At 41.4% G+C, this 26,990-nt stretch overlaps 1 protein-coding gene across 1 annotated transcript in view; it reads left to right on the forward strand.

Annotated features, from left to right (window-relative positions):
* Positions 1-806: 806 nt before the first annotated feature.
* LOC121008813 (dynein heavy chain 11, axonemal-like) overlaps positions 807-26,990 on the forward strand; it is a 489,011-nt gene continuing 462,827 nt past the window's right edge. The window contains exons 1-9 of the mRNA XM_040441508.1: positions 807-838; positions 1,028-1,280; positions 3,480-3,623; positions 7,150-7,328; positions 8,833-9,022; positions 10,327-10,426; positions 15,717-15,928; positions 17,578-17,811; positions 24,494-24,661. Coding sequence (XP_040297442.1) covers positions 807-838; positions 1,028-1,280; positions 3,480-3,623; positions 7,150-7,328; positions 8,833-9,022; positions 10,327-10,426; positions 15,717-15,928; positions 17,578-17,811; positions 24,494-24,661 — 1,512 coding nt within the window. The remainder of the gene's footprint in view (positions 839-1,027; positions 1,281-3,479; positions 3,624-7,149; positions 7,329-8,832; positions 9,023-10,326; positions 10,427-15,716; positions 15,929-17,577; positions 17,812-24,493; positions 24,662-26,990) is intronic.

The following is a 26,990-nucleotide window of genomic DNA, read 5'->3' on the forward strand; positions in this document are numbered from 1 at the left end:
TTCAAGTAAAGCTAAGCCCGCCTCTTACCCCTCCTCTCTACAATTAGATGGACATGCTGCCGTGAAGCCGTGATGGCGCTCTTCTAGCACATGCGCGGTACGCTGCCTGTTACAGCGCAATCCTCACTCACCCGCCTGCATTTTGCTGACTGCGGATGCGCCAGACAGTTTGATCGCGCGCGCGCCCGGCCGTCACGCTGTAACAGGCAGCGTACCGCGCATGCGCTAGAAGAGTGTGATCCCGGCAGCATGTCCATCTAATTGTAGAGGAGGGGTAAGAGGCGGGCTTAGCTTTACTTGAAGCAAGGAGGCCGCTGCCCCCTTGACTTCAAGCCTGACTCGGAGACAGCGCCAACCGACATTAAAACAGCGTTTTTAACAAGTATGAAGAAACACAAAGAAGAAAGAAAAACATGATTAGCAACACACTGGGGGATACTGTAAGGTACTGTGGTCGGTTTAATATGCGTTTTGCAGGTGACAGGTTCCCTTTAATGTGCGTTTTGAGGGTTATTTTTGGACTATACCGAATAACTACTCTAAAACTCTATGTACTAGAATGTGATGCATAGGAAGCCCCGTCCATGTAAAAGAATATAGCGTTCACCATGCTTGACTAGGGCTTAGAGGCCAACTTGAGTTATTGGGTTACATTAGCAGGGCCGTGACAAGCATATGGGAATAAAGTTACCTCTGGAGCTGGACAGCAGCAGATTATTCTATAATTCATCTGTACTTACACTGCTTGTTACTCACAGAGTCGGAGGAGCAGCAGAGGGAGGTCCACGGCTGAGATCAGGAGAATCATGTCATCTGAGTTATCTCATCTCAGAGAGAGGTAAGTCGAAAATGAGGGATCACTTGTATGTAATGGAAATATCAATCTGTTACACTCTTAGAAATGCAAGGAATTAACACATTAATGAGGCCTCTACACTGCAATGCTGCTTTTACAGTCCGTAGGCTTTTAGATGTTTAGCACTGTTATTTTCTCAGGCATCAATCCTATTATGCCCTTTTCTTTCAGTCCAGGGAGTGAAAATGGACCAGGTGTCCTGCAGCCTGAGTCACCACTCAGCAACCTGGTCGGGGATGAGCGCATAGATTTTATTAAAGAACTTGCCTTTAAGTCTCTCAAGCTGAAAGCTGAAAAATGGAACCGGTTTGTATCCTCGGAGGACAACCAAAGGCTGCTGCTGACTTTCTTGGAGTCTGCAGAGCAACAGAAGATTCTGCTGTATACCGGGCCTGGTGGTACACTGCAGGCTACTGACCAACTGGTAAGTAGATCCTTTCATCATAACATGTAGAGGTAGTTTATAGACTGTATGTGGAGAGAACATATAATATATATTATATATAATATAGTGTATATAGATGATATGGAGATATATGGCAGCACACAAAATCAGATGCATTTATGTGGTCTCCTAGTACAGATGTACAAAACACATATCCCTGATGCCACCAACATGCCAAGAGAAAATGGGAACACCTAGTTCAATATATCAAATAAACTTCCACTTTAAGGTTGCCTGCACACTTTGCTTTTTTCTTCTGTGCAGAAATTGATCTGTGTGCGAATTTTGAAATCCACAGCATGCCAATTATTTGTGCGATTTTTGGCACAAATTTCACCCTTTTCAGTGGAAGGAGGAAATCTGCAGCAAAATCGCATCAAATCTGCAACAAAATCCACAAGTAACACATGTGGATTTGGTGTGGAAACGCACATAAATCCACACCGAAATTCGTGTAGATGAAGGGGTACTTCACTGGGCTGCACAGCCTGCTAATTAGTAACGTCAATAGTAATCTGTACGTTCATAGCATATTTATTAGCACACCCATAATACAAGCACGGTAATGTCAGATATATGGATGTTTTCCAATTTTATCAATGACACCATTGGACCAAACTTAATTGGAGGCAAATTACATGAAATGTTAAAATTCACTACATTTTCACACACACACAAAAAAAAAAAACTACAGGCCCAAGCCATATGTTACAGTTAAAAAAAAAAAAAAAACTCCTACCACAAAACCACCAAGATTAAAAGAGTGTGGTACGCATAAACTTAGTCAGTCTATAGATGCACCAAGTTTATAACAGTGGCACATGCTGTATGATTGATACGGTGCATCAAGCAAGAATTGTAGACACTCAAGCACATTTTTATACTAAAGTCAGTTTGGTGTAGTCAGTCGAGCATTACGTAGGAGCCAATTCTTTTTGGCACATTTATTTAATAATTATATTTAAAATGAGATTTTACAACAAAAATATGCACCAGATTTTGATGCAAAATAAGCCATAATTCAGGCACAGCCACAATAGTAAATGAAGGCCATTGTGTGCTGAATGCATGCACAATCCAGCATCTCCATGTATGTTTGTCTACTTCATTACAAAATTGCAAAAATAGTAATTATGCTTATACTTGAAAATGTACATAATCATACACAATTTTGCTAAAAACTCTCCCTTTCCCTCTCCCTACTCACACTCTCTCTTAAACATTCTCTTTTTATAAGTATAAGGGGTGAAGCTTTTAGGCTTGACCAGTCAAGTTAACTGTTGCTCATCACTGTATGTGAGGTTTATGTTACCAGCCAAGTTGTCAGAATTTAGAGAAAACTGCTAAATTTGGTATTCTAAGAGAGTCAGGGAGGGATGCTAGGACTATTCAAGAGCAGACAATTTGATTAAAAACATACAAAAATATACAAAAATATACAAACAATGGGGGTCATTTACTATGCTGAGATACACCTAAATTAGGTGTATTTCAGGCGCAGATGGCGGTGCAACTAACCGTGTATCTATCTGTGTACTATCTGCGACTTCGCCCAGCTCATGCCAGTTCTAAAATTGTGGGTGGGGAAGGGGACGGGCCAGCCGGCCTGTTTCATTCACCATTTTCTACACCCCGTTTTTGGTGTAGAAAATGGTCTAAATGTAAGACAGCTCGGAAGCTGTCTTACATTTAAAACTGGTGATGGATGCGGCAAAGTTATGAAGAGGCCTGCGCCTCTTCATAACTTTGGCGGAACCACCACCAGCAATGGGCCTTTATTAAGACCGGCCTCTAAAACGGCGGTCTTAATAAATGTGCCCCAGTGTTTTGATGACAGATGTTCTTAAGGGTATAGGAGGATAAATGTTAGATTGGTAAGAGTATAATGACTGGAACCTCCGCCAATCACTAGAATGGGAACCACACTTCCTCCAGCCGCATGACCATTGCTCCATTGAAATTCCTTTTTGGCTCTATTGTGTGGTTGGGAAGGGGTGGGATGTGGCACCAGGGTGCTCCATTCTAGTTATTGGTAAGGTCCCAGTGGTCGGACACCAACTAATTTTATATTTATCACCTATCCTGTGGACAGTTGATAAGTGTTTTGGAAGGAATACCCCTTTAACTCTAACATTCATAGGATTTTAGGATTCTTACTCAGTATTTTATACCACACAGATATCAGTCACATGGAAAATGAAAGTTTTCTGCTTGCTGAAGAAAACACCTAAGAAGATTTTAGCAAGTGATTTTAAAAATGACGTTGTCCTGAGTGAAGTATCATCCTTGGTCCTCGAACAAATCTCTGCCCTTATAACAGAGGTAGGTCTGATCTGCAAAAAAAGACTCCCTTATCCCTAGATCGGTTTATATATAAGGTATGTATTTGCCAATGTTAGAATATTATAGCTCAAGCAAGAGACAGTTGCGTTAATCTTCAAATATACTACCAAAATTAGCTCCATTAAGGTTGATGTTCACAATAGTGGATTTGGGAGAGGGAGGGGCACAGCTCATTTACATCTTTGTATAGTATGCAAATAAAAGGAGAAGTCTTTCAGTCGCAGGTCTGTATATGTGCTTCATATTTTGCACTCACCTATGGTAGCTGTACTGAGGGCTTTGGGGGGATATTATATCTCCTGATGGAGAGCGCCTAATTGGTGCGAGGAGTCTTATAGGTAAGGCAACGCTCCTCTTGAATTCTGGGAAGAGGGTATGTGAATGAGCTCTTTGCAAGTTCTATCAAGTAGCTATCAATGTTTGACCTTTTAAACAGGCCTTGAGACATGACTTGGATAATAATTAAGCAAGCATCTCATCTGCAGACAGCTATTTTGAGATGATTGCCCCTCATCAGTGAAGAGCAGAGAGTACTGGCTCAACTGGGTGAGAAGTCTAGGTCAGGATTCTGGGCGTCCTGAATCTCCCTATGGAGAGTGCTTAATTGGCGTGAGGAGTCTTATAGGCCAGGCAGTAGGGATCGACCGATTATCGGTTTTACCAATATTATCAGCCGATATTCAGGATTTTCAAAGTAATCTTCATCTAACCTTGCCGATATGCCGATAACATAGAAACATAGAATGTGTCGGAAGATAAGAACCATTTGGCTCATCTAGTCTGCCCAATATACTGAATATTATGAATAGCCCCTATCTTATATGAAGGATGGCCTTATGCCTATCCCATGCTATCCATGCTGTCAGCGTGATCCATGTTCCCTCAGCAGCACAGGGGAGAAGGAAGCAGTGTCTCCCTCTCCCTGTGCCGCTGCTGCCGCTGCCACCAATGAGAGGAGAAGAGGAGGGGAGGGGCTGTGGCCACTGCGCGACCAATGATGTTAACGCACTCATTCATTCAAATTCAGCAGGAGGCAGGAGCTGGCTGCAGAATCATATAGCCGCACCCGACCTCTATGACAAGTAGCTGCGATCTGCGGTAGTTAACCCCTGACGCACCTGAGGGGTTAACTGCTGCGGATCGCAGCTACCGCTCATAGAGGTCGGGTGCGGCTATCTGATTCTGCAGCCAGCACCCGCCTCCTGCATTTGAAATAATGGGCGAGTTATCTTCATTGGTGGCACAGTGCGTCCCCCTCAAATCCCAGTGTTAAAAACATTGGTAGCGAAATGCGCCCCCCCACCCAAGCCCCCCAGTATTAGTCATTTTTGGCAGTGGCCACAGGGTCCCCTCTCCCCTCCTCATTGGTGGTACAGGGGCAGCTTCTGATCGGAGCCCCAGCAGTGTAAGCCTGGGGCTCCGATTGCTTACCATGGCAGCCAGGACCCTACTGAAGCCCTGGCTGCCATAGTCAACTCCCTGCTGCTGTGTCTACTATGCACAGGGCAGCAGGGAGAGTGTAAAGTCCTATTCACCCTAATAGAGATCTATCAGGGTGAATAGGACAAGGGTTCTAGCTCCTAAGAGGGCTAATAGTTAGTAAAAAAAAACACTTATAAATGAAAAAGAAAGATTTACAAAAAAAAAAGCTGAACGTTCACAATAAACATGTTCATTTTCAGCAGATTTGTGTAGGAATTTTTGTATTTTTTTCAAAAATGAAAATGCACAGAATATCAGTATAAATAATCGGCTATCGGCCTGAAAGTTCACAGATTATCGGTATCGGCTCTAAAAAAAATCAATATAGGTTGATCCCTACCAGGCAGTGCTTCTCTGCAGATGAGGTGCTGGCTTAATTATTATCAAAGTCATGTCTCAAACATTGACTTGTAGGATATCTGCCTTACATCTGGTGGCATTAGAGCTAGAGACTGCTAAGACCTTATTTGCGTACTGAAGGTATTTCCTTATACTGAAGGCACATCATTTTTGATTTATCGAGACTGCTGCCAATGGTCCTGCTCATTTAGTGGTTTGTTTGAACTGGTCTTTACAATCAGTGCTAATAGAAAAAAAATACTGTTTCCTTTCTGATAATGTTATCAGTGGTCGTCAGACAATGTTTCAGTTTAAAATACTTTTCTTTTGTGTGGGTGTCAATTAAAATGTGAATTCAGACCCAGACTGTGTTCTTAAATGAGGGAGAACACGGTCCAGGTCTAAAACGCACTTTAAAGTTAAAAAGAATTTTAAAAAATAACTTTAATCTACAATTTTGCCCGATGACCACTGATGGCAGTGCTGAAAAGGATCCAGTTTATTTTTTTAATTAATCATATAGAGATATGACACATCTGTGGATAATTGAGACTTGTATACAATGTCACCTACTTTCCCGCAGCTACGGTCCTCTAGATCCTAAATCCTGGTGGGACTGAATTTTAGCAGAGTTTATTTGTAAATTGCAATATGTTTTATTTATTGAAGCTATATTTATTTCCTGAGAACTCCTTAACATGGGCAAAGATAATTTTAAAGGGACCCATTATCACAGCTTGATGTTCATCAATGCCGTGCACGTCCCTCTGTGCCTGGATGGTTAAAAAATCATTGTCAGATTATAGGATCATGGTACAATCCGTGGATCAATCACTCCATTGTAACCACGTATCTGTTCACCAAGCGTGAGAACATTTTACAAGTACAGAATTGTTTCATCCACACTAATACAATTTTGGTTGAGTGTATTCTATAAGAAATATTAAGGAATATTAATGAAAATCGTGTTAGATCACCTATTATTTAACAAAACAACCTGAAGAGGCAATCATATGGAGTATGTAAAGCCTAAAACGTAACTTTTAATACATATTACTAATATAAGATATCCCTAAAAATATATGATACGACACAATACATAGAAAAATGTAGTAGGAGAAAAATTGGTGCACGGCGGCACCTATGGATAACCAGTTGTCCTACCACAACCCGGAAGGTTCCAAAGCTCCACGATCACAGGAAGGAAGCTTAATGGGAGATAAAAGCTATCCCTGTGTACAATGACGTGGTGATGACAAAAGGACAGCCTCCTTCCTGGGATCGTGGAGCTTTGGAACCTTCCGGGTTGTGGTAGGACAACTGGTTATCTATAGGTGTCGCCGTGCACCAATTTTTTTCCTACTACATTTTCTATGTATTGTGTCGTATCACATATTTTTAGGGATATCTTATATTAGTAATATGTATTAAAAGTTACGTTTTAGGCTTTACATACTCCATATGATTGCCTCCTCAGGTTGTTTTGAGTGTATTATATGAATAATTTCATGATGTTAGGGATCCTTTGAGAATACGTCCTTACAATTGTACTGTATGAGGGAGATGGCATTTGGTAAAGACTAGTTAGGTAAAGAAAGCCGCTCATGAAAATGGTTTGTAAATACATTTTCTCTGTTTCTATGTCTAATGTCTTCCTTAATTCAATCTGCAATGTGCTTACCAGGTGCTACTGGAAATTATTTCAAATCCACTGGTATATAAAGACTGGCCAAAGGATTACTTACGAGATATAAAAAGCCATATTGAGAAGCTGAAATGTAAAATTCTCAACTTGCAAGGGCTCATATCTGGTAGAACGTTCTTAACACTGCCGGCATATCCTGAGGGCGACAATACCAGCATGTGAGTCGGGTATTCTCTGTTCTGTGTCGAATATTGTTCTTTAGTTGTAAGTATGTAGGAGTATTTCCACCTGTCAGCAGAGGCTTAGCTAGGCTTTCCCTCAGCGGGGCGAAGATTTAATTTGGCGTTTCCCCAACACGCTACAGTTTAAGTGAAAAATTCATATAAATTACCCTCTACAAAGTGGCTTACCCACAACAGTCAAATCATTAGCGAGATGTACGAGCCACCTCATGGAATATGCTCTGCTCCTCCATGTGACCGCCTAGTTAGCTGGGCCACTACCTTTCACAGGCCCTCTGCTACATTCATCAACAGCTTTGCCACCCACCCTGCCAGGACGTGCATTACGGTTAAAGAGAGCAGCCATACCGGTGGTATAACTCAGTCCTGGTGCAATAGTCTCTTAAGGAATTAGCTACTTTCACTTTGAGAGTTGCTTACAAAACATAATTGGCATCAGGAACCTGGCACCATTTCTATGCCCGCTTATATATTCTCTCTAGGGAAGCTCAGACCAGGTCCTAAGGATGGGTTCTCACAGGGCACGGGCCACCCTTTTAAGCAGTCCTACACTTTTTATCAATGTATATTAAAACATTACGTTCGTCTGTGCTGAGGACAGAGGTTACATCATCTCTCACTGAGTCAACTAACTAAAGTACCCAGTGGCATACATAGAGTGGCCCAACTACAAAGTTCAAAATAGCCACCCCAATGTAATACTAAGAAGAGAAGGGCTTGGTGTTTGCCTCTCCAAGCCCTTTCTATGACCACTTGGCTAGATTTTCTCACCCTTGTTTACAGGCAATAGTTCCTCTTCAGAGGAGAGTCCTAATAAGGTTTTGATGGAAGTGGATGAAATCAACCAGGATTGGGCTACCTTTCTCTAAGGCTAGGACTACACAGCGACATGTTTCGTAGAAAAGTTGCGCAACATTTTTTAGAATGATAGTCAATGGTGTCGCGACACAACAGTCGCAAAAAATCCATTCAAGTTGTCTTTTTGTGCGACTGTCGCGTTGAGGTTGCAACATGTTGCATGTTGCAGTGCAACAACATTGACTGTCATTGTAAAAATTTTTGCGTGTCATGATTGTCGTATGACACATGTTGCAGTGTAGCCCTAGCCTAAATCATATATATGATATGCAAACACCTACTCAATAAAGGGATTTTCTCACAAAGATGACACATTTTATCTGCTCTATTAGGGCAGCTCAGAGATGTAAAGACCCAGCAGGCTTGCATTACATAGATGCCCATTAATTTGAATGACCATCATACGATGCAACAAGGCCACTGGAGTTAAAATCTAAGGCGAAATGCTGCTTCCCCAATTCAAGTGGATCCCTATGGATTAGAGAAGCACAGCCCACCAGCTTTTTTGTGGGTTGTCTTTGTGAGGCAGCTCAGTCTTTACATAAAAAATGACTATTTACTTTGTGCATAAAGTGAGTATTCGCTATATACATAATAAGTAGTCTTTTTTTATTTTCTTCAGCGTTAGCCGGAATGAGAGGATTTCCCTGCACTCCATAGAGACAATGATAATCCAGTGGACGCACCAGATAACTGATATACTCAACAGAGACTCTGCTCAGAAAGTTTTACAGGGTGATCATCCTGGGCCATCTGCTGAGCTGGAGTTCTGGACAATGCGGAAAAAAAATTTGCTCAGTGTTTGCTGTCAGGTAAGAATATAATAACTCCTTATAGTCAAGTGCTTTAAACCTTATTATTCTTGTGCTGTAATACAGTGTGTTATTCACTGTTATCAGTCAATCAATATATATTAAAGGGAATCTGTCACCAGCGACCTCCTTATCCAACTGTTTGCATAGAAACATAGGTGTTGTTCACCTGATTAAAACACAGTTTCATATTTGTTGATCCAAGGCTCCATTCTCGAATTATGATACTTTTAACATGCAAATTAGACATTTGATGCAACCATTGTTTTTGTTGAACCCAAGCTCCGTTCCTTTCTGTGGTCAGCCCTTTCCTGGCTGGTATTATTGACATGGCCAGGCAGTGGCAAAGCAGCCAGAGAGGGGCTGGCCATAGAAATGAGTGGCGCTTGTGTGCAAACAAGAGCAATGGTGACGCCCTGATTGCATTAAGTGCCTAATGTGGATATTAAGAAAAAGTATTGGAACTCAGAAATGGAGCTTCAGATCAACTAAAGAAAAACAGCGTTTTAATCAGGTGAACCACAGCTATGTGTCTATGCAAACATTTGGATAGGGAGGTCGCTGGTGACAGATTCCCTTTAAATATTGTCTGCTCTTTAGTGGTCCAGTGGGGAAATAGCATTTGATCAGTCACAGTACAGTGATTAAGGGCCCTTTTATGCGGGCTGATGATTGGGAATGGACATTTGTATAAATGTTTGTTCCCCTGATCATTGCCCCGTGTAAACATGCCACTGATCACCCGACAAATAAGCAAACACTGGCTTGCCCACACAATCGTATTAACACTCTTTCGTCCCCATGCTAATAATAATTATCATATGTAAGCAAAACATTTATTACTGTTGTTTTAATGCTGTAAACCCCAGTGGTCAGCCGTAATCTGTGGAGGAAATGTGCAGCAAATGTTCAAAATCTTTGCAGTGCCACCGCAGAAGAAATTAAGCTTTACACAGTGTCCTTTTTCAGTTAGCGGGCTGTCTGTGGAATGTACAAATGTGCCAGAGTAATGGTCTTTGTAGCCAACTCTCTGCTCTGATTAATAGAGGAGAGTCCTTAATGGGCGACCCACCTCTTTTAGTTACAACCCCTTTATGGTATCTTTGAAATTAGATTCGCATTGTCTGATGCTTATTTCTTTGGAAATCGTTGAATAGTTTGGTGCTGCATGTTCTCAAGTTTTGTGCTGATATTTATAATTCTGTTTATTAATTTTTTTTAATTCTTTATTCTACACTTGATTTTATAATTTAACCATGCAATATAAAAGATCTTAAATTCACTTACTCCTGTATCACCTATAGCTCCAGACGCCAGAATTCCAAAAAGTAATCGATAAACTGAGTAAAATGAGAAGCAATTATTACATTGGTTTCATGGAACTGATTTCTAGTGTGGATGAAGGTAGGCAACACAAAATCCTGACCAAATGGCACAAACTAACGCGTTTGACAACTTGGTGAATCACAGGAATTCTACACACACCATCTCCTCCTTATATAGGGCTTTGCGGAACCATTTCTTGACGATCAACCCTAAACAAACTAAACAGATCTTAAGGGAATGGGAAAAGATCCTACAAGAACAGGATGTACAGTCGTGGCCAAAAGTTTTGAGAATGACAAAAATATTAGTTTTCACAAAGTTTGCTGCTAAACTGTTTTTAGATCTTTGTTTCAGTTGTTTCTGTGATGTAGTGAAATATAATTACACGCACTTCATACGTTTCAAAGGCTTTTATCGACAATTACATGACATTTATGCAAAGAGTCCGTATTTGCAGTGTTGGCCCTTCTTTTTCAGGACCTCTGCAATTCGACTGGGCATGCTCTCAATCAACTTCTGGGCCAATTCCTGACTGATAGCAGCCCATTCTTTTATAATCACTTCTTGGAGTTTGTCAGAATTTGTGGGTTTTTGTTTGTCCACCCGCCTCTTGAGGATTGACCACAAGTTCTCAATGGGATTAAGATCTGGGGAGTTTCCAGGCCATGGACTCAAAATGTCAACGTTTTGGTCCCCGAGCCACTTAGTTATCACTTTTTCCTTATGGCACGGTGCTCCATCATGCTGGAAAATGCATTGTTCTTCACCAAACTGTTGTTGGATTGTTGAAAGAAGTTGCTGTTGGAGGGTGTTTTGGTACCATTCTTTATTCATGGCTGTGTTTTTGGGCAAAATTGTGAGTGAGCCCACTCCCTTGGATGAGAAGCAGCCCCACACATGAATGGTCTCAGGATGCTTGACTGTTGGCATGACACAGGACTGATGGTAGCGCTCACCTTTTCTTCTCTGGACAAGCCTTTTTCCAGATTCCCCAAACAATCGGAAAGAGGCTTCATCGGAGAATATGACTTTGCCCCAGTCCTCAGCAGTCCATTCACCATACTTTCTGCAGAAGATCAATCTGTCCCTGATGTTTTTTTTGGAGAGAAGTGGCTTCTTTGCTGCCCTTCTTGACACCAGGCCATCTTCCAAAAGTCTTTGCCTCACTGTGCGTGCAGATGCGCTCACACCTGCCTGCTGCCATTCCTGAGCAAGCTCTGCACTGGTGGCACTCCAATCCCGCAGCTGAATCCTCTTTAGGAGACGATCCTGGCGCTTGCTGGACTTTCTTGGACGCCCTGAAGCCTTCTTAACAAGAATTGAACCTCTTTCCTTGAAGTTCTTGATGATTCTATAAATTGTTGATTGAGGTGCAATCTTAGTAGCCACAATATCCTTGCCTGTGAAGCCATTTTTATGCAACGCAATGATGGCTGCACGTGTTTCTTTGCAGGTCACCATGGTTAACAATGGAAGAACAATGATTTCAAGCATCACCCTCCTTTTAACATGTCAAGTCTGCCATTTTAACCCAATCAGCCTGACATAATGATCGTCAACATTCTCACCTGAGTTAACAAGACGATTACTGAAATTATCTCAGCAGGTCCTTTAATGACAGCAATGAAATGCAGTGGAAAGTTTTCTTTGGGATTAAGTAAATTTTTATGGCAAAGAAGGACTATGCAATTCATCTGATCACTCTTCATAACATTCTGGAGTATATGCGAATTGCTATTATAAAAACTTAAGCAGCAACTTTTCCAATTTCCAATATTTATGTAATTCTCAAAACTTTTGGCCACGACTGTATATTAGAAGGCTGGGAAAAAGTAAAGAAAAGTGTGGTGGGCAAGCAATGGAGGGAAACTCAATTTAAGTTGATTCATAGGGTAATATATCTCTTTAATTTTCCTCCCTCGCTGACTACCTCAAAAGACTTATTTTGTGTCCAAAATGTAATGCTGCATTTGCCAACCTCTGGCATGGGATTTGGCAATGCCCACAAGTGGATACATATTGGGATACAGTCAGGGGTGGGATTCAAATTTTTAACAACAGGTTACCTAATTAACGGCAGACATGTGGCGTCACGACACATGTTTACATATACATACACCATATATACTGTATACAACACACATACACATAAATACACCATATATATATACTACGCACACATACCACCTAACTTTTATTAAGCCTAAGGAGCTAAACTATGGAATGGAAGCGCTCATCTCCAGCTGTCGCCGCCAGAGCACCGGATCGGGATTCAGCCGGTAACCTGATTCTCCGATCCAACTGTAATTTTAACAACCGGATCTGGAGAACCTGAGGTAACTGGCTGAATCCCATGCTTGGATACAGTGTTGCAGTATATCTCCTCCATCTAGTCCATTACGTTATCTAAGGATCCTCTTCTTTTACTATTCCCCTCCATCACAGTGGATGATTTGCAGAATTCAGGGATTAGAAGAGTTCCCCCTCTGTTTCACACAATGCTTCCGACAGCCCTGTGTCTTCTTTTTCCCCACTGGTGGGGCACTTGAGCTCCCTCTGTTGGAGAACTGGTCGATCATCTCCATAAATTACTGAACTTGGAGAGGATTGAGTTTGAGAGGCACAATGAACTATATTCCAAACGTTTTTTGACAGGAGGAAACCGTTCATAGCTACACACTGGACACAAACTGAGATCAATCACCTAATGAGATTGTTCCAGTTCACACAGTGGTATTTAATAGAGGAACTGAAGGGGACTCTCGGCCCATAAAAAAATTCAGGGAGATCGGGGAGGCTTGCATATTGTTTTGCTAAACTGTGATTTACTGAAAACGTCCCCATGCTACAGCAACACTTGCAGGTGGTCTATCACATGTGATGAGAGGACTATGGCTAGCTCTCTGTGACATTGGCTTTGATAACTTAAAGGGGTTGTCCATCCTTTTTTTTTTTTTGCCTCAGCGGAGACATGTCCCTAATTGGCACATCCCTGCACCTTAAAGTGTACCTGAACTTTTTAATAAATTTTAGTTGAAAGATTAGGAAGACTTTAACTACATAGATCTGTCTACTGTGTAGTAGACGGAGCTGGTTACTGCAGCACTGCTCTCATTGAAGTGAATGGGAAGAGTGCTGCGGTAACCAGTTGAAAAACAACGGATCAGTGGGGGTGCCGGCAGTCGGACCTTACTGATCAGATATTGGTGATCTATCCTAAGGATATAAAAGTCCTGGAAAACCCCTTTAAAAGAAAAAAATATTATGTGCATGGAAAAATTTCTTCTTTTAGGAGGGTGGTAAGTCATGTTATTAAGGTTCTCACATTTCACATTAGGGGGCAGATTTACTAATAAAAATGTGGCTTTTTTTTTTCTATTTGCACAAAAAAACTGGTGTACATGCTGGGCATTGCATTTACTAGCCATTTACACACTTTTCTTCACTAGAAAGGGGCGTGGCCTAAATGCGGCCCGCATGCTTCCAAAAATGTGCCCAAATGTTGGCACCGATTTACACTGAACAAAAATATAAATGCAACACTTCCGGTTTTGCTCCCATTTTGCATGAGCTGAACTTAAAGATCTGAAACATTTTCTACATACACAAAAGACCAATTATTCTCAACTATTGTTCACAAATCTGTCTAACTCTGTGTTAGTGAGCACTTCTCCTTTGCCGAGATAATCCATCCCACCTCACATGTGTGGCATATCAAGGTGCTGATTAGACAGCATGAATATTGCACAGGTGTGCCTTAGACTGACCACAATTAAGGCCACTCTGAAATGTGCAGTTTGATCACACAGCACAATGCCACAGATGTCGCAACGTTTGAGGGAGCGTGCAATTGGCATGCTGACTGCAGGAATGTCTACGAGAGCTGTTGCCCGTGCAATGAATGTTCATTTCTCTACCATAAGCCGTCTCCAAAGGCGTTTCAGAGAATTTGGCAGTACATCCAACCGGCCTCACAACCGCAGACGACGTGTAACCACACCAGCCCAGGACCTCCACATCCAGCATGTTCACCTCCATGATCGTCTGAGACCAGCCACCCGGACAACTGCAGCAACAATCGGTTTGCATAACCAAAGAATTTGTGCACAAACTGTCAGAAACCGTCTCAGTGAAGCTCATCTGCATTCTCGTCGTCCTCATCAGGGTCTGGATCTGACTGCAGTTCGCTGTCGTAACCGACTTGAGTGGGCAAATGCTCACATTCGATGGCGTCTGGCACGTTGGAGAGGCGTTCTGTTCATGGATGAGTCCCGGTTTTCACTGTTCAGGGCAGATTGCAGACAGCGTGTGTGGCGTCGTGTGGGTGAGCAGTTTGCTGGCATCAACGTTGTGGATCGGGTGGCCCATGGTGGTGGTGGGTTTATGGTATGGGCAGGCGTATGCTATGGACAACGAACACAGGTGCATTTTATTGATGGCATTTTGAATGCACAGAGATACCGTGACGAGATCCTGAGGCCCATTGTTGTGCCATTCATCCACGACCATCACCTCATGTTGCAGCATGATGATACACGGCCCCATATTGCAAGGATCTGTACACAATTCCTGGAAGCTGAAAACATCCCAGTTCTTGCATAGCCAGCATACTCACCGGACATGTCACCCATTGAACATGTTTGGGATGCTCTGGATCGGCGTATACGACAGCGTGTTCCAGTTCCTGCCAATATTCTGCAAATTCGCACAGCTATTGAAGAGGAGTGGACCAACATTCCACAGGCCACAATCAACAACCTGATCAACTCTATGAGACGGAGATGTGCTGCACTGCGTGAGGCAAATGGTGGCCATACCAGATACTGACTGTTTTTCTTACCCCCCTCCCCCCCCAGTAATGCAAAACTGTGCACATTTCAGAGTGGCTTTTTATTGTGGGCAGTCTAAGGCACACCTTTGCAATATTCATGCTGTCTAATCAGCACCTTGTTATGCCACACCTGTGAGGTGGGATGGATTATCTCGGCAAAGAAGAAGTGCTCACTAACACAGATTTGTGAACAATATTTGAGAATAATTGGTCTTTTGTGTATGTAGAAAATGTTTCAGATCTTTGAATTCAGCTCATGCAAAATGGGAGCAAAACCGAAAGTGTTACGTTTAGATTTTTGTTCAGTGTACATATGATGTAAATGGACACAATTTTTGGCACTGAGACAAAATTCTAGCATAAATCTGGTGCTGGATTAACGACGCCCCAAATTTACAGTGCATGTGCCAGAACAGTAAATTTGTCTGTCATTTGTATCATTAGACAGTGCAAAGTACAACACTATTAGTAAATCTGTCCTATATTGTTAGAAAACACCTAAAAGGGTTGTACAGCTTTGATGTCATTTTTCTCTAGCACTTTCTGAAGCTCAAGAAATCGAATTGTATTTACGGCCTTTGAAATTTTACATTGCACATTTGGAGGAATCTAACTTCCCAGACATAGAAGACTTCTTCAGACCGCTTTTTCATACAATTTTTCTTATATGGACCAATTGTCACCACTACGGCAGCCCTCAGCGCATCATTGTTCTCTTGCAAGAGTTCTGCAATCTTCTCATTGATCGGGTAAGAAAGCATTGATCTCTATAGTATAATAGATTTTAGATTAAATGATATAAGTATAAATGTGTAATTCTCATATACATAGATAAAATCACAAAAATCTACAGAGATATATAAAATAAAACATAAATTATATAATGCATAACAGACACACCCACACATTTGGCTAGTGAAAGATTCAGTCATCTTTCTTAGGGTCCATTCAGACGTTCGTAGTTCAGGGTCCGCATCCGTTCCGCAATTTTGCGGAATGGGTACAGACCCATTCATTTAAACGGGGCCGCAAAAGATGCGGACAGCACACATGCTGTCCGCATCCGTAGTTCCGTTCTGCGGCCCCGCAAAAAAGATAGAGCATGTCCTATTCTTGCCCGCAATCGCGGACAAGAATAGGCATTTCTATTACAGGGCTGGCCATGTACAGTCCGCAAAATGTGGAACGCACACGGCCAGTATCCGTGTTCTGCGGATGTGCAATTTGTGGACCTGTGAATGGACCCTTAGGTCACACTTCATTTATTTGATCAGTTATTTCCTTCAGTTATTGTGAGCCAGAATCAGTAGTGAAGCCTACTCAGAGATAAAAGTATGATGGAAAGATTTGCACCTGTTTTGTGTTTTTGACCCAAACCTGGTTTTGGCTTATTATAACTGATGGAAATAACTGACCAAATAACTGAAGTGTGAACTTGGCCTTATGTTTCCCAGCATACATAGCAGGTAATATAGAGTTTACATACAGCTGTCTTTTCAGATCCTACGTGTCCTCATGTAACTTTAATGGCTTTTAATTGTTGTCATTTCCTGGGAATAAGCGTCAAATGTCTGTAGTTGGAATACAGCTTTAAAGGGAATCTGTTTCCAGTGACCTCCACATCAAACTGTTTGATTCATGTGAACCACAGCTAACACTGTTTTTCTTTTGTTGATCTGAGGCTCCATTCCCAAGTTAAGATACTTTTTCTTAACATGCACATTAGACATTTGGTGCAATGAGGGCATCACCATTGCTCTTGTTTCACCCAAGCTCCACTCATGTTTGTGGCAAGCCACTCTCTTACAGCTTTGATTGACAGGGCCAGGCAGTGGCAAAGCAGCCAGGGAGGGGCTAACCACAAAAAGGACTGGAGATTGGGTGCAACAAGAGCAATGGTGACGCCCTCATTGCATCAAGGGCCTTATTTACATATTAAGAAAAATTATCAGAACTCGGAAATAGAGCCTCAGATCAACAAAGGAAAACAGCGTTTTAATCAGCTGAACCACAGCCATGTGTCTCTACAGACAGTTTGATAGGAAATATGTAGAAATCAAACAGCGGTGACAGCATCTCCCATCACTTCATCTAAATGAAGTGATGGGAGATGCTGCCACCGCTGTTTGATTTCTACATATTTTCTGGCTAATTGGATCCACGGCTGGTGCGGGGCTGTTGCATCTTCCTGCAAGAAATACGGACCGTTGTGTGCTGTTCCTGCACAATTGTTTCTTTCAGTTTGATAGGAAAGTCACTGGTGACGGTTTCCCTTTAAGCTGTAGTATTTTATGTATATGCATTTTTTTATTAACTCCTTTATTTCAAATGGATATAATTATTAACATTTTGCCTTCTCTGCTCTCAACTCACAAATATCCATGCAAATGTCTCGAAGACTGAAAACTTTCTTATTCCTGAAGACATCTTTAAAATGGAGTTAGAAGAGGGCTTAGAAAGAGTCCAAATGGCCATTGAAATGTTCAAATGCTTTAAGAAAACATATACATTATATGTCGAGAAAGTAGCCCTCTGTTCTGCCAACTCTGACAGAATAAAAGTGTGGGACTTCCCATCTAACCTTGTGTTCTTCAGATTTGATAGTGTCCTGCAACGACTACAATATATCGAGGTAGGATTATTTCTAATACTTAACTCAAAGATGCAAAAGTTGGAGATATTTGACTTCCAATTCATTTTTCAAACTGGAAAACATATATTTATTGTAAAATGAGATAAAAGCATCAACTACTAATCATATTATGAAATATTATGGGAGTTTCATTTCTACATTGTTTTGTAAACCCTACTGCAAGTTTAAGGCTCAGGCTACAAAGCAACATAAAGCCACTTACTAGTTGCAGAGTGGACTTGTTTAAAATGGACTTGTGGTTAAAGAAGTTCTCCAGGAATTTCCGTTTATACGAGCACAAGGGCCTTCAGAGATTGCATCTCTCAGGGATGCCACAGGGAGGTTGGTGTCAGGAGACAAGGAGGTATTGGAAGTAATGCAAGTTTTTTATAAGCATACATATGCAACTAAGGTTGAAGTGAGGGTTAGACATTATGTATCTACTATTACCTTGCCAGGTCTTTCTGACACTCAGAGGGAAGATTTGGATAGGCCAATAGTATTGGAAGAGTTGGAGTTGGCTCCTAATGACAAAGCCCCAGGGGTGGGCGGCCTGCCAGCAGAGTTATATAAGAAATATAAGAAATATAAGGACTTCCTTCTTCTGGAGCTGCTTAATACCCTTAACTTCACATTACAGGATGGGGTGCTGCCTGCTTCTATGAGAGAGACCATTGTAGTGATTTTTCTGAAGCCTGGCAAGGTTCCCACTTTCTCAGACTCCTACCGCCTGATATCCCTGCTATGTGTGGATGTTAAATTATTGGTCAAAGTACTAGCGAATAGATTATTTCAGCATATCTTATATAGTATACATGCGGACCACATAGGTTTTATGCCTGACATTTATTTTTGAATTTGCAGATGAAACCAGAGAAAGACGGGGTCAGGGGGGTGTTATCCCTCGATGCTGTCAAGGCCTTTGACAGCGTTAAGTGGACATTCCTCTGGACAGTTATGGAAGGGATGGGATTTGGCCCTCAATTTCTATCCTGGGTTAAAATGTTATACACTCGACCATATGCCCAAATTCGCACTGCTAGGGGACTCTCTCCTGTTTTTCAGCTAGAAAGAGACTGCCCCCCACCCCCTTTTGTTTGCGATAGCCCTAGAGCCCCTGGAAATACTGATTAGACAGGAATTCTATAAATGAACAAATCGCACGGTGGCTCAGTGGTTAGCACTGGTGCCTTGCAGCGCTGGGGTCCTAGGTTTGGGATCCTAGCCCTTAGGGACTTAGTCTTTTCTCTTACTCTAGTCAACTGTGTGTAAGATCGTATTTCATGACAAGCAGAATAGTGAGGAGAGCTGAGACATATCTGTAAATAATAAATCAAGGCAACTGGACTTACTGTAGATTTCTTGAAAACATTTCACTCGTTCTTCCAACAAGCTTTCTCATTTCTGAGTAGACCCACTCAGAATTGAGAAAGCTCGTTGGAAGAACGAGTGAAACGTTTTCAAGAAATCTACAGTAAGTCCAGTTGCCTTGATTTATTCTTTACAGATATACCATGACCTGGATAAATGAGAACCTTCACAGACAGAGAGCTGAGACAGCTCTTTAGCTCGCTGCTCTGAAGTAACCTCCCCCCTGGGAGACTAGGACGGATTTTGTGTATGCTAATAGGCCAGTTTTTATTCTATTTCACCCGATGATTCCCATTAAGAGAAAAAGAGCCATTATAAATAATAAATGCTATATGAGAATGTGTCTGTAATAAAGTAATATTTAGGTATTTTCAGTAGTTTTATATTACTATTAAATATAATTTGAATAGTATAGTGTTATATTTTGTTTGAACCTCATTTTAGTTATTTCCAAGACCACTTTCACCAAAAATTAGAAAAATTGGATACAAATCAATCAACAATTATAAGTTATGTGTGTGTATATATATATATATATATATATATATATATAAAATTACAAAAAAACAAAATGGCTGCACACCGTTATATATACAAACAATAGAGCTAAGAAATGGGGGTTATTCTAGATAAAAGTGGTACAATACCGACTATAAATGAGTATAAATGAATAATGGAAGCTCTTAGTGCACATACGTGTCATCTTTAGTGATAGGGACCCATCTGCGGAAGCCACCTTGACGCCTGGTAGATGGGCCCGACACGTATGTGCAATTCTTGTGTATATATATATATGTAGCTCAGCTTATTAATGGTGGGCAACCCTGAGCAAAATACACATACAATGAAGCAAATCCAAATCAAATACATCACTTTCTGCAGTAGGGCATAGGAATAATGGTGTTCTGCACAAATACCATGTTTATTATCTCTTCTCATTGGTAAAGGGGGCAGTCCGCAATCAAGGGACTCCTCTGTAAAGGCTATATGCCTATACAGTATGTACAGAGGCTGTCCAACTCCATTGATGGGTGAATGAATCGATGAATGAATGAATCAATTAATAGATGGATGAATGAATTGATGAATAGGTGGACGAATAATTGAATGACAAGGTACTAAAAAGGCAAACAAAAGAAAACAGCCATAATACTCTTTCTTGGGTAATTGATTACTGCGAGTTTCTTTGCTCTATTTCTAGACTTGTAAATATGTTTACTGAAGGAACAGAGTATTAGGCATCAGTCTGCCCATGTACTTTGAGTATATTATTCAACATCTTAATGATACTACTATTATGTTGAAAACAGTATAGTGCTACATGTAACTAATCATTAAGAGTTTTTGCAGACAGATATACATAAAATATATTCTACGAATCCCTTGCCTGAGCTGGTCCTGGTTATTAACATGGTTATCAGAAAGCTATCTCTAAACCCCAGGTTGACATTGCGCATCTGCTGCATATTCATATAGAGGCTTTCACACCCATTGAATATTCATTTATGAAAATGGAGGCATTTCTAACTGTGCTAATGATGCTTAGCACGTCTATTAAGCCAGAGACATCAGTTAGAGATGATGGAGCACCAGGACATTTTTTTTGTAATTATTGTAAGTGTGGTTGATTTTCATGGCTCTGTAAGTTATGTAGAATTGGTAGGCCACTCTAATGTCCAAATAAAGGCTGATTTTATAAAGCTGAGGTCAGTACGACTGAATATCCTCTTGCTGTGTCATTATGTATTTCACAGGAAATGATTACAGTTACTTATATGTATGCTTTATAATCTTCAGACACTTTTTTCACATTTTGTTATTTTGTGGCTTTGTGCTAAAAAAATTAAAATAAATCAAGTTTTCCCCTAAAGTTTCCCCTGCAAATTTATTATAAAGGAAAAACTAAATTTCACATAGGCGTAAGTATTCATACCCATTCATATGACTTTTGAAATTTAGAGGGCCTTCTATTTCTCTTGATCATCTTTAAGGTGTTTCTACATCTTGATTGGAGTCCACCTGTGGTAAATTTAGATGACTGTACATGATTTGGAAAGACATCCCTGTCTATATATACGGTCTCACAGCTGACAATGCATATCAAAGGAAAAAAGAAGCCATAAGGAGGAAAGAACTGACTGCAGAGACGGGATTGAGTGGAGGCACAGATCTGGAGAAGGGTACAAAAAATGTCCACTATAAGTTCCCAAGAGCACAGTGGTCTCCATAATTCTTAAATGGAAGAAGTTTGGAACACCAGTAATCCAGGGTAAAGGCCTTGGTAAGAGAGGTGACCAGGGACCCAATGGTCACTGGCTGGGCTGCAAAGATCCTTTGTGCGGATTAGAGAAACATCTAGAAGGTCAAACATCACTGCAGCACTCCACTCCTCAGTAAAAGACACATGAAAGGTTGCAAAAAAAGCATCTAAAGAACTCTAATACTGTGAAAAATGATATTGTCTGGCTTGATGAAACCAAGATTGAACTTTCTGGTCTCAAATTGTAAGCATCATTTCTGGAGGAAACCTGGCACTGCTCATCACCTGCTCAATATCATCCCTACAGTGAAGCATGGTGGTGGCAGCAGCATAATGTGGGGGTATTTTTCAGTGGTTGGGACAGGGAGACTGATCAGAGTTGAGGGAAAGCTAGTGTGCTCTGGACCTCAGACTGGGCTGAAGGTTCACCTTCTAACAAGACAAAGACCCTAAGCACACAGCCAAGACAACACAGAAGATGCTTGGAGCCTCTGTGAATGTCCTTGTGTGGCCTAGACAGACCCCCGACTTGATCTAATCTAATATCTCTGGAGAGACCTGAAAATGGCTAACAACTGTCCCCATCCAACCGGAGCTTGAGAAGATCTGCAGAAAACAATGGCCAAAAATCCACAAATCCAGATGTGCAAAACACGTGACATCAAACTCAAGAAGACTGGAGGCTGTAATCATTACCAAGGTGCTTCAACTAAATACTGAGGGTCTGAATACTTATGTCAATGCAAGATTTAAGTTTTTCCTTTTCAATAAATTAGCAAAGATTCCAAACATTCTGTTTTCACTTTGTCACTATGGGTTATTGAGTGCAGAATGATGGCGAAAAATGTTTACTTTTTTTTTATTTTAGCACAAGTCTGCAACATAAAAGGTGAAAAGGGTGTGAAGACTTTCCAAATGGACTGAAAATATACACAATCGAGTCCCGTTATTATGACCACATCCTACTTTCGAAATTGTCAGGGCGTAGCTCATGAAGAGAGTGACGTGAGCTGGCTTAGTGGGTATATAAGGTGTGCGATAGGCTGTCTGCGCATGTATCCCTTGTTGCTGTCATGGATAAAAGGGGCGATTTATCAGAGGTGCAGAGTTAATGATTATTGGCTTTCGGGCCAGGAGTGACAGTGAAACTGTGCAGTTTGTGAGCTGTTCGTGTGCTGCTGTGGTGACAGTGTTTTAGCAGTGGAAAAGTTGCACCATTGTGAATAAGTGGCATGGAAACTGCAGAGCACTGCGTACCACTAATGTGAGAGGTTAAAATCAGCAACAGAGGTGTTTGAGGGCACACAGACACGCTACAGTGGAGCAGCTCACCACCAAAATCAACCAGGGAGCTACCAGACGTGTCTAAAACAATATGGGTACTGTGTATGGGTCTCCGAAACAAAAGAATGGGTCACTGCACCTCTGCTAATTAAGTTGGAATTGGACCTCCACTGATTGACAAAGGGTTGACTTCTCTGGGGTCAACAGATGGACGTTGACATGTCAAATGAGAAACATCAGAGAAGAAACACCCTGAAACCATTGCTGAAAGAACACAAGCTGGTGGTGGCAGCGTTATGGTCTGGGGAATGTTTTCATGGCAGTCTCTGGGCCCACTCATCCATGTGTAAGGCACTCGATTTGAGTATGAATCCATCCTTGCAGATCACGTACACCCATACATGCTGATTATTTTTCCTGGGGTGGATGTAGGGGTGGATTGGCCATAGACCTTACAGGGAAATTTCCCAGTGAGCCGATGCCCAGGGGGCCGTCTGGGCCCTCCTCACGGCCAGCCAGTGGAAGGTTTTGGGGATGTATTTTGTGCTCCTGGCGGCAGTATTTTGTGATAGACTGTGGTATTTGGCTCTGTTAGGGTGGTATAATGCCCCAATATGGTATTGCTGGCCCTGCCTTCCATCAATTTGGACCCGACTACAAAACGGCCACTTTAAGTTCCCAGTCCGCCCCTGGGTGGATGGGATTTTCCAGAAAGACAATGCGACATGTCACAACATTGGTTGAAAGAGTTGAATTCCCCAGATATGAACCTAAATAAGCATCTGTAGGACCACCTCTATTGTTGTGTTCGCTCTATGGATCCTTCCCCACGCACCCAGCAGCTGTGGATGCACTGCAGTCAGCATGGCTCCGTATACCTGTGACAACCTACCAGGACCTTATACTGTCACTCCCAGCCCGTCTAGCTGTCTGTGCTGCACATAGTGGTTACTCTGGATATTAGCTGGTAGTCATAATAATGTGACTCAAATGTGTATATGGATTGACATATAGAGATTAGCATATTACTGTATGTAGGATGTGGTGAAAATTGAAACAACTTCTTTATGGACCTCACCAGAGTCTTCTCGTGCCCACGAGCATATGATAGGTCCATACAACATCCAGGTTATATTCAGCCATAATATGGCACTTTTAAATGGCTCTACTATACTTCCTGTTAGATTCTGTGTGAATAAGACCCATTGGATTCTGTATTGTGGTGCTTTTCTTCCCAGAAACATTGCTTCTAGGAAAGAATAAGTCCAAAATATGATAATAAATGGGGCACCGTACAACAGCACAAGTGGAAAGGAGCCCTAGGGTTTCCGTACATAGCCATACAGCCTCCATCCTGCTGTATGCAATAAATAACAAGGGGGTGGACAAGAGAACTTCTCCAGCGGATATGGCGCATGTCCCTTTAACCCTCCTGCCATTTGTTTATCAACTTTTCATAAAGTAGAGACAGCATTCATCAAGGCTTGCTTGTACATAAAATCACACCCAGAACCAGATAGAATGTGTCCCAGTTTTCTGTTGTGTAGGAAGCATGGCAGTGTTATATGTGACCAGTTTAAGCCTGAAGAAGGGCACTTTGTACCTGAAACGTTGAACCATCTATGTGGCAGCAAACGACAAATACAAGCTTTGATGAGTGTTGTCTCTCTTTTATGATTAACTGCTGTTGGGGGGGGGGGGGGGGGGGTCGCTGCTTTTTTTTTTTGGAAGGATTTTCTTCTTTATTTTTAATTTTCTGTATGTTAGGAACTGTTCATAGCAGCCATTGACTTTCTGAAACTGGAGAAAATAGAAATTGGAGGATTCAGAGGTAAAATCCTCAGTGAAGAAGTTCATATCATGAGTGAGGAATCAAATGAAATTTGGCGAATATTGCAGGAAAGTAAATACAACCCCATGGATTATACAAATGCAGTAAGTATTTTTTTCAGATACTGACATTTTTATTGTTGAATCTCTTTTTATTGCAAAGAAGGACAAAGCAATTGAACAGAGCATTATAGACAATATAAACAGTAAGTGCCCCCCATTTCCATACCCAAGAAGAGGTTTCAGTGATTAGACGGATATATATTACAACATAACCCTTTAGTCCAGGTACAATGAGGAATAAAGTAAACCAGAGATGACGCCCAAGACAGCCGGGCTTGTGAGACTAAGCCTCCTGTGTCCAGTGGGTACACGAATAAGGTGAACCCTGACTTTGCGAACAAAGAAACGCTCTAGCTAGGGAAAGTGAGTCATCTCGAGTACCACTTAGTGCACTCTCTCCAAGTAGCATAGCAATAAGGGGAACATAGAGTGCAAATTGTAGAGCCAAGTATGTGGAAGGAAAATGTAACAAGCACTCAGGTCGAGTTCCTAAAATGCACACTAATAATAAGGCAAAAATAGTGCTACTAAAACGCGGCTCATGGTAAGAAATACCAAAACGTCAACTAACATAGACAGGGAAACAGTGAGCCCCCAAAAATGTTGCATGCACCTACATTAGGCCCACAACGGGCATTTAAAAAGTCACACAACAGGGTTGTTTGACTTTTTTACACCAAAAACTGGCATAGTGGGCCATAATAAATGACCCCCATTGTGTCAAATCTTTCACTCTCCATCGAATTTTTTTTTCCAACATGTTGACTACATGAAATATCATCAACAAATAAATTGCTTCGACCACCATTTGAGCAGAATTTTGAACTTGGCTTTTGATGAGTCAAATGGACTTGAATCTGCATTTAAGGTAAGTGAAAAGCTTTCTGTACAAAGGCTCTTGTATTAGTCGTTTTGTACAAGAACAATGACCTAGTTGCATTGGGAAATAAATTGCATACATGGTCAACATTATCTATCTATCTATCTCTATCATTTATATAGATAATTGCCATATGCATCTGTCTGTCTATTTAACTGTCTCTTTGCATAATTTTATAATTTTTCTTTAGATTTTTTATTGATTCTCGATAATATATAAGGTAAAATAAGGTTTCATACACAAGCCCGCAATGATAATAGCAAACAAAAATGCAAATATCTTATGGCTGCCTATTGCATAAATATCAACATTTGATTTTTTAGGAATCCACTCCAATTTTTAAAAAAAATAAAAACTGTTAGGTTTCACTTTTTTGATGGGGTTTCAACAGGCGCAGAATTGTCTTACAAATGACATTTTTGAAACTTGACCACATAGCACCATACAAAAAGTCTACCTTCGCCTGCTAGTCCTGGGATAAAATATCAGCACGCTGTACAAACAATGTTAGGCCCCTTTTACACGAGTGTGGCAGATTGGCTCCGGATGCGTTCAGGGTGCGTTCAGTGAAACTCGCACCATTTCGCAAGCAAGTTCCGTCAGTTTTGTCTGCAATTGCATTCAGTATTTCAGTTTTTTCCGTGCGGGTGCAATGCGTTTTGATAAAACTGAAGGTTTACAAACAACATCTCTTAGCAACCATCAGTGAAAAACGCATCGCATCCACACTTGCTTCCGGGTGCAATGCGTTTTTCACTGAAGCCCCATTCACTTCTATGGGGCCAGGGCTGCGTGAAAAACGCAGAATATAGAACATGCTGCGTTTTTCATGCAACGCAGGACTGATGCGTGAAAAAAAAACGCTCATGTACACAGACCCATTGAAATGAATGCGTCAGGATTCAGTGCGGGTGCTATGCGTTCACGACGCGCATCGCGCCCGCACGGAAAGGTTGCTCGTGTGAAAGGGGCCTTAAGGAACCTATGCATTTTTCTTTCTGTATGATTGTTGGCCATGGTCTAAACATAGTAAAGAGTTGAATAGTTTTATAAAACTCCAAAAAGGATGCAGAGGACATAGTAAAAAATACAATGTCAACATAATAAAAGGTACTCACTAGGGGTAAAAAGAGGAGTATAAGGAAAATAAAAAGGATGACAGCGGGAAAAATTGCTGTCAGGGACAACATCCCACTGTGTGAAAAACAGTTTTACTGGCAACGCTGTAAGAAGTCAGCTACAAGAGTAGCAGAGACATTTTAAAATCATCATTAAATTGTAGACGGGACAGTGACTGTCCAGGTGGTATGACCACAGCGCTTGGCATGTTTATAATGAAGACTGGGGGTTCCGTGCTTTACACGCTATCAAACGTACTGTCTTATGAAGGTAACTAACCTTTTACCTGGTGCGGGGGCATCGGAAACAAAATAGAAAAGATGATTGTCTTTCAAATGCAGCAATCGCAGGAGAATTATGCGTCAGCGCCCA

Source organism: Bufo bufo, chromosome 7 (assembly GCF_905171765.1).
Source record: "Bufo bufo chromosome 7, aBufBuf1.1, whole genome shotgun sequence".
NCBI classification, from domain to species: Eukaryota; Metazoa; Chordata; class Amphibia; order Anura; family Bufonidae; genus Bufo; species Bufo bufo.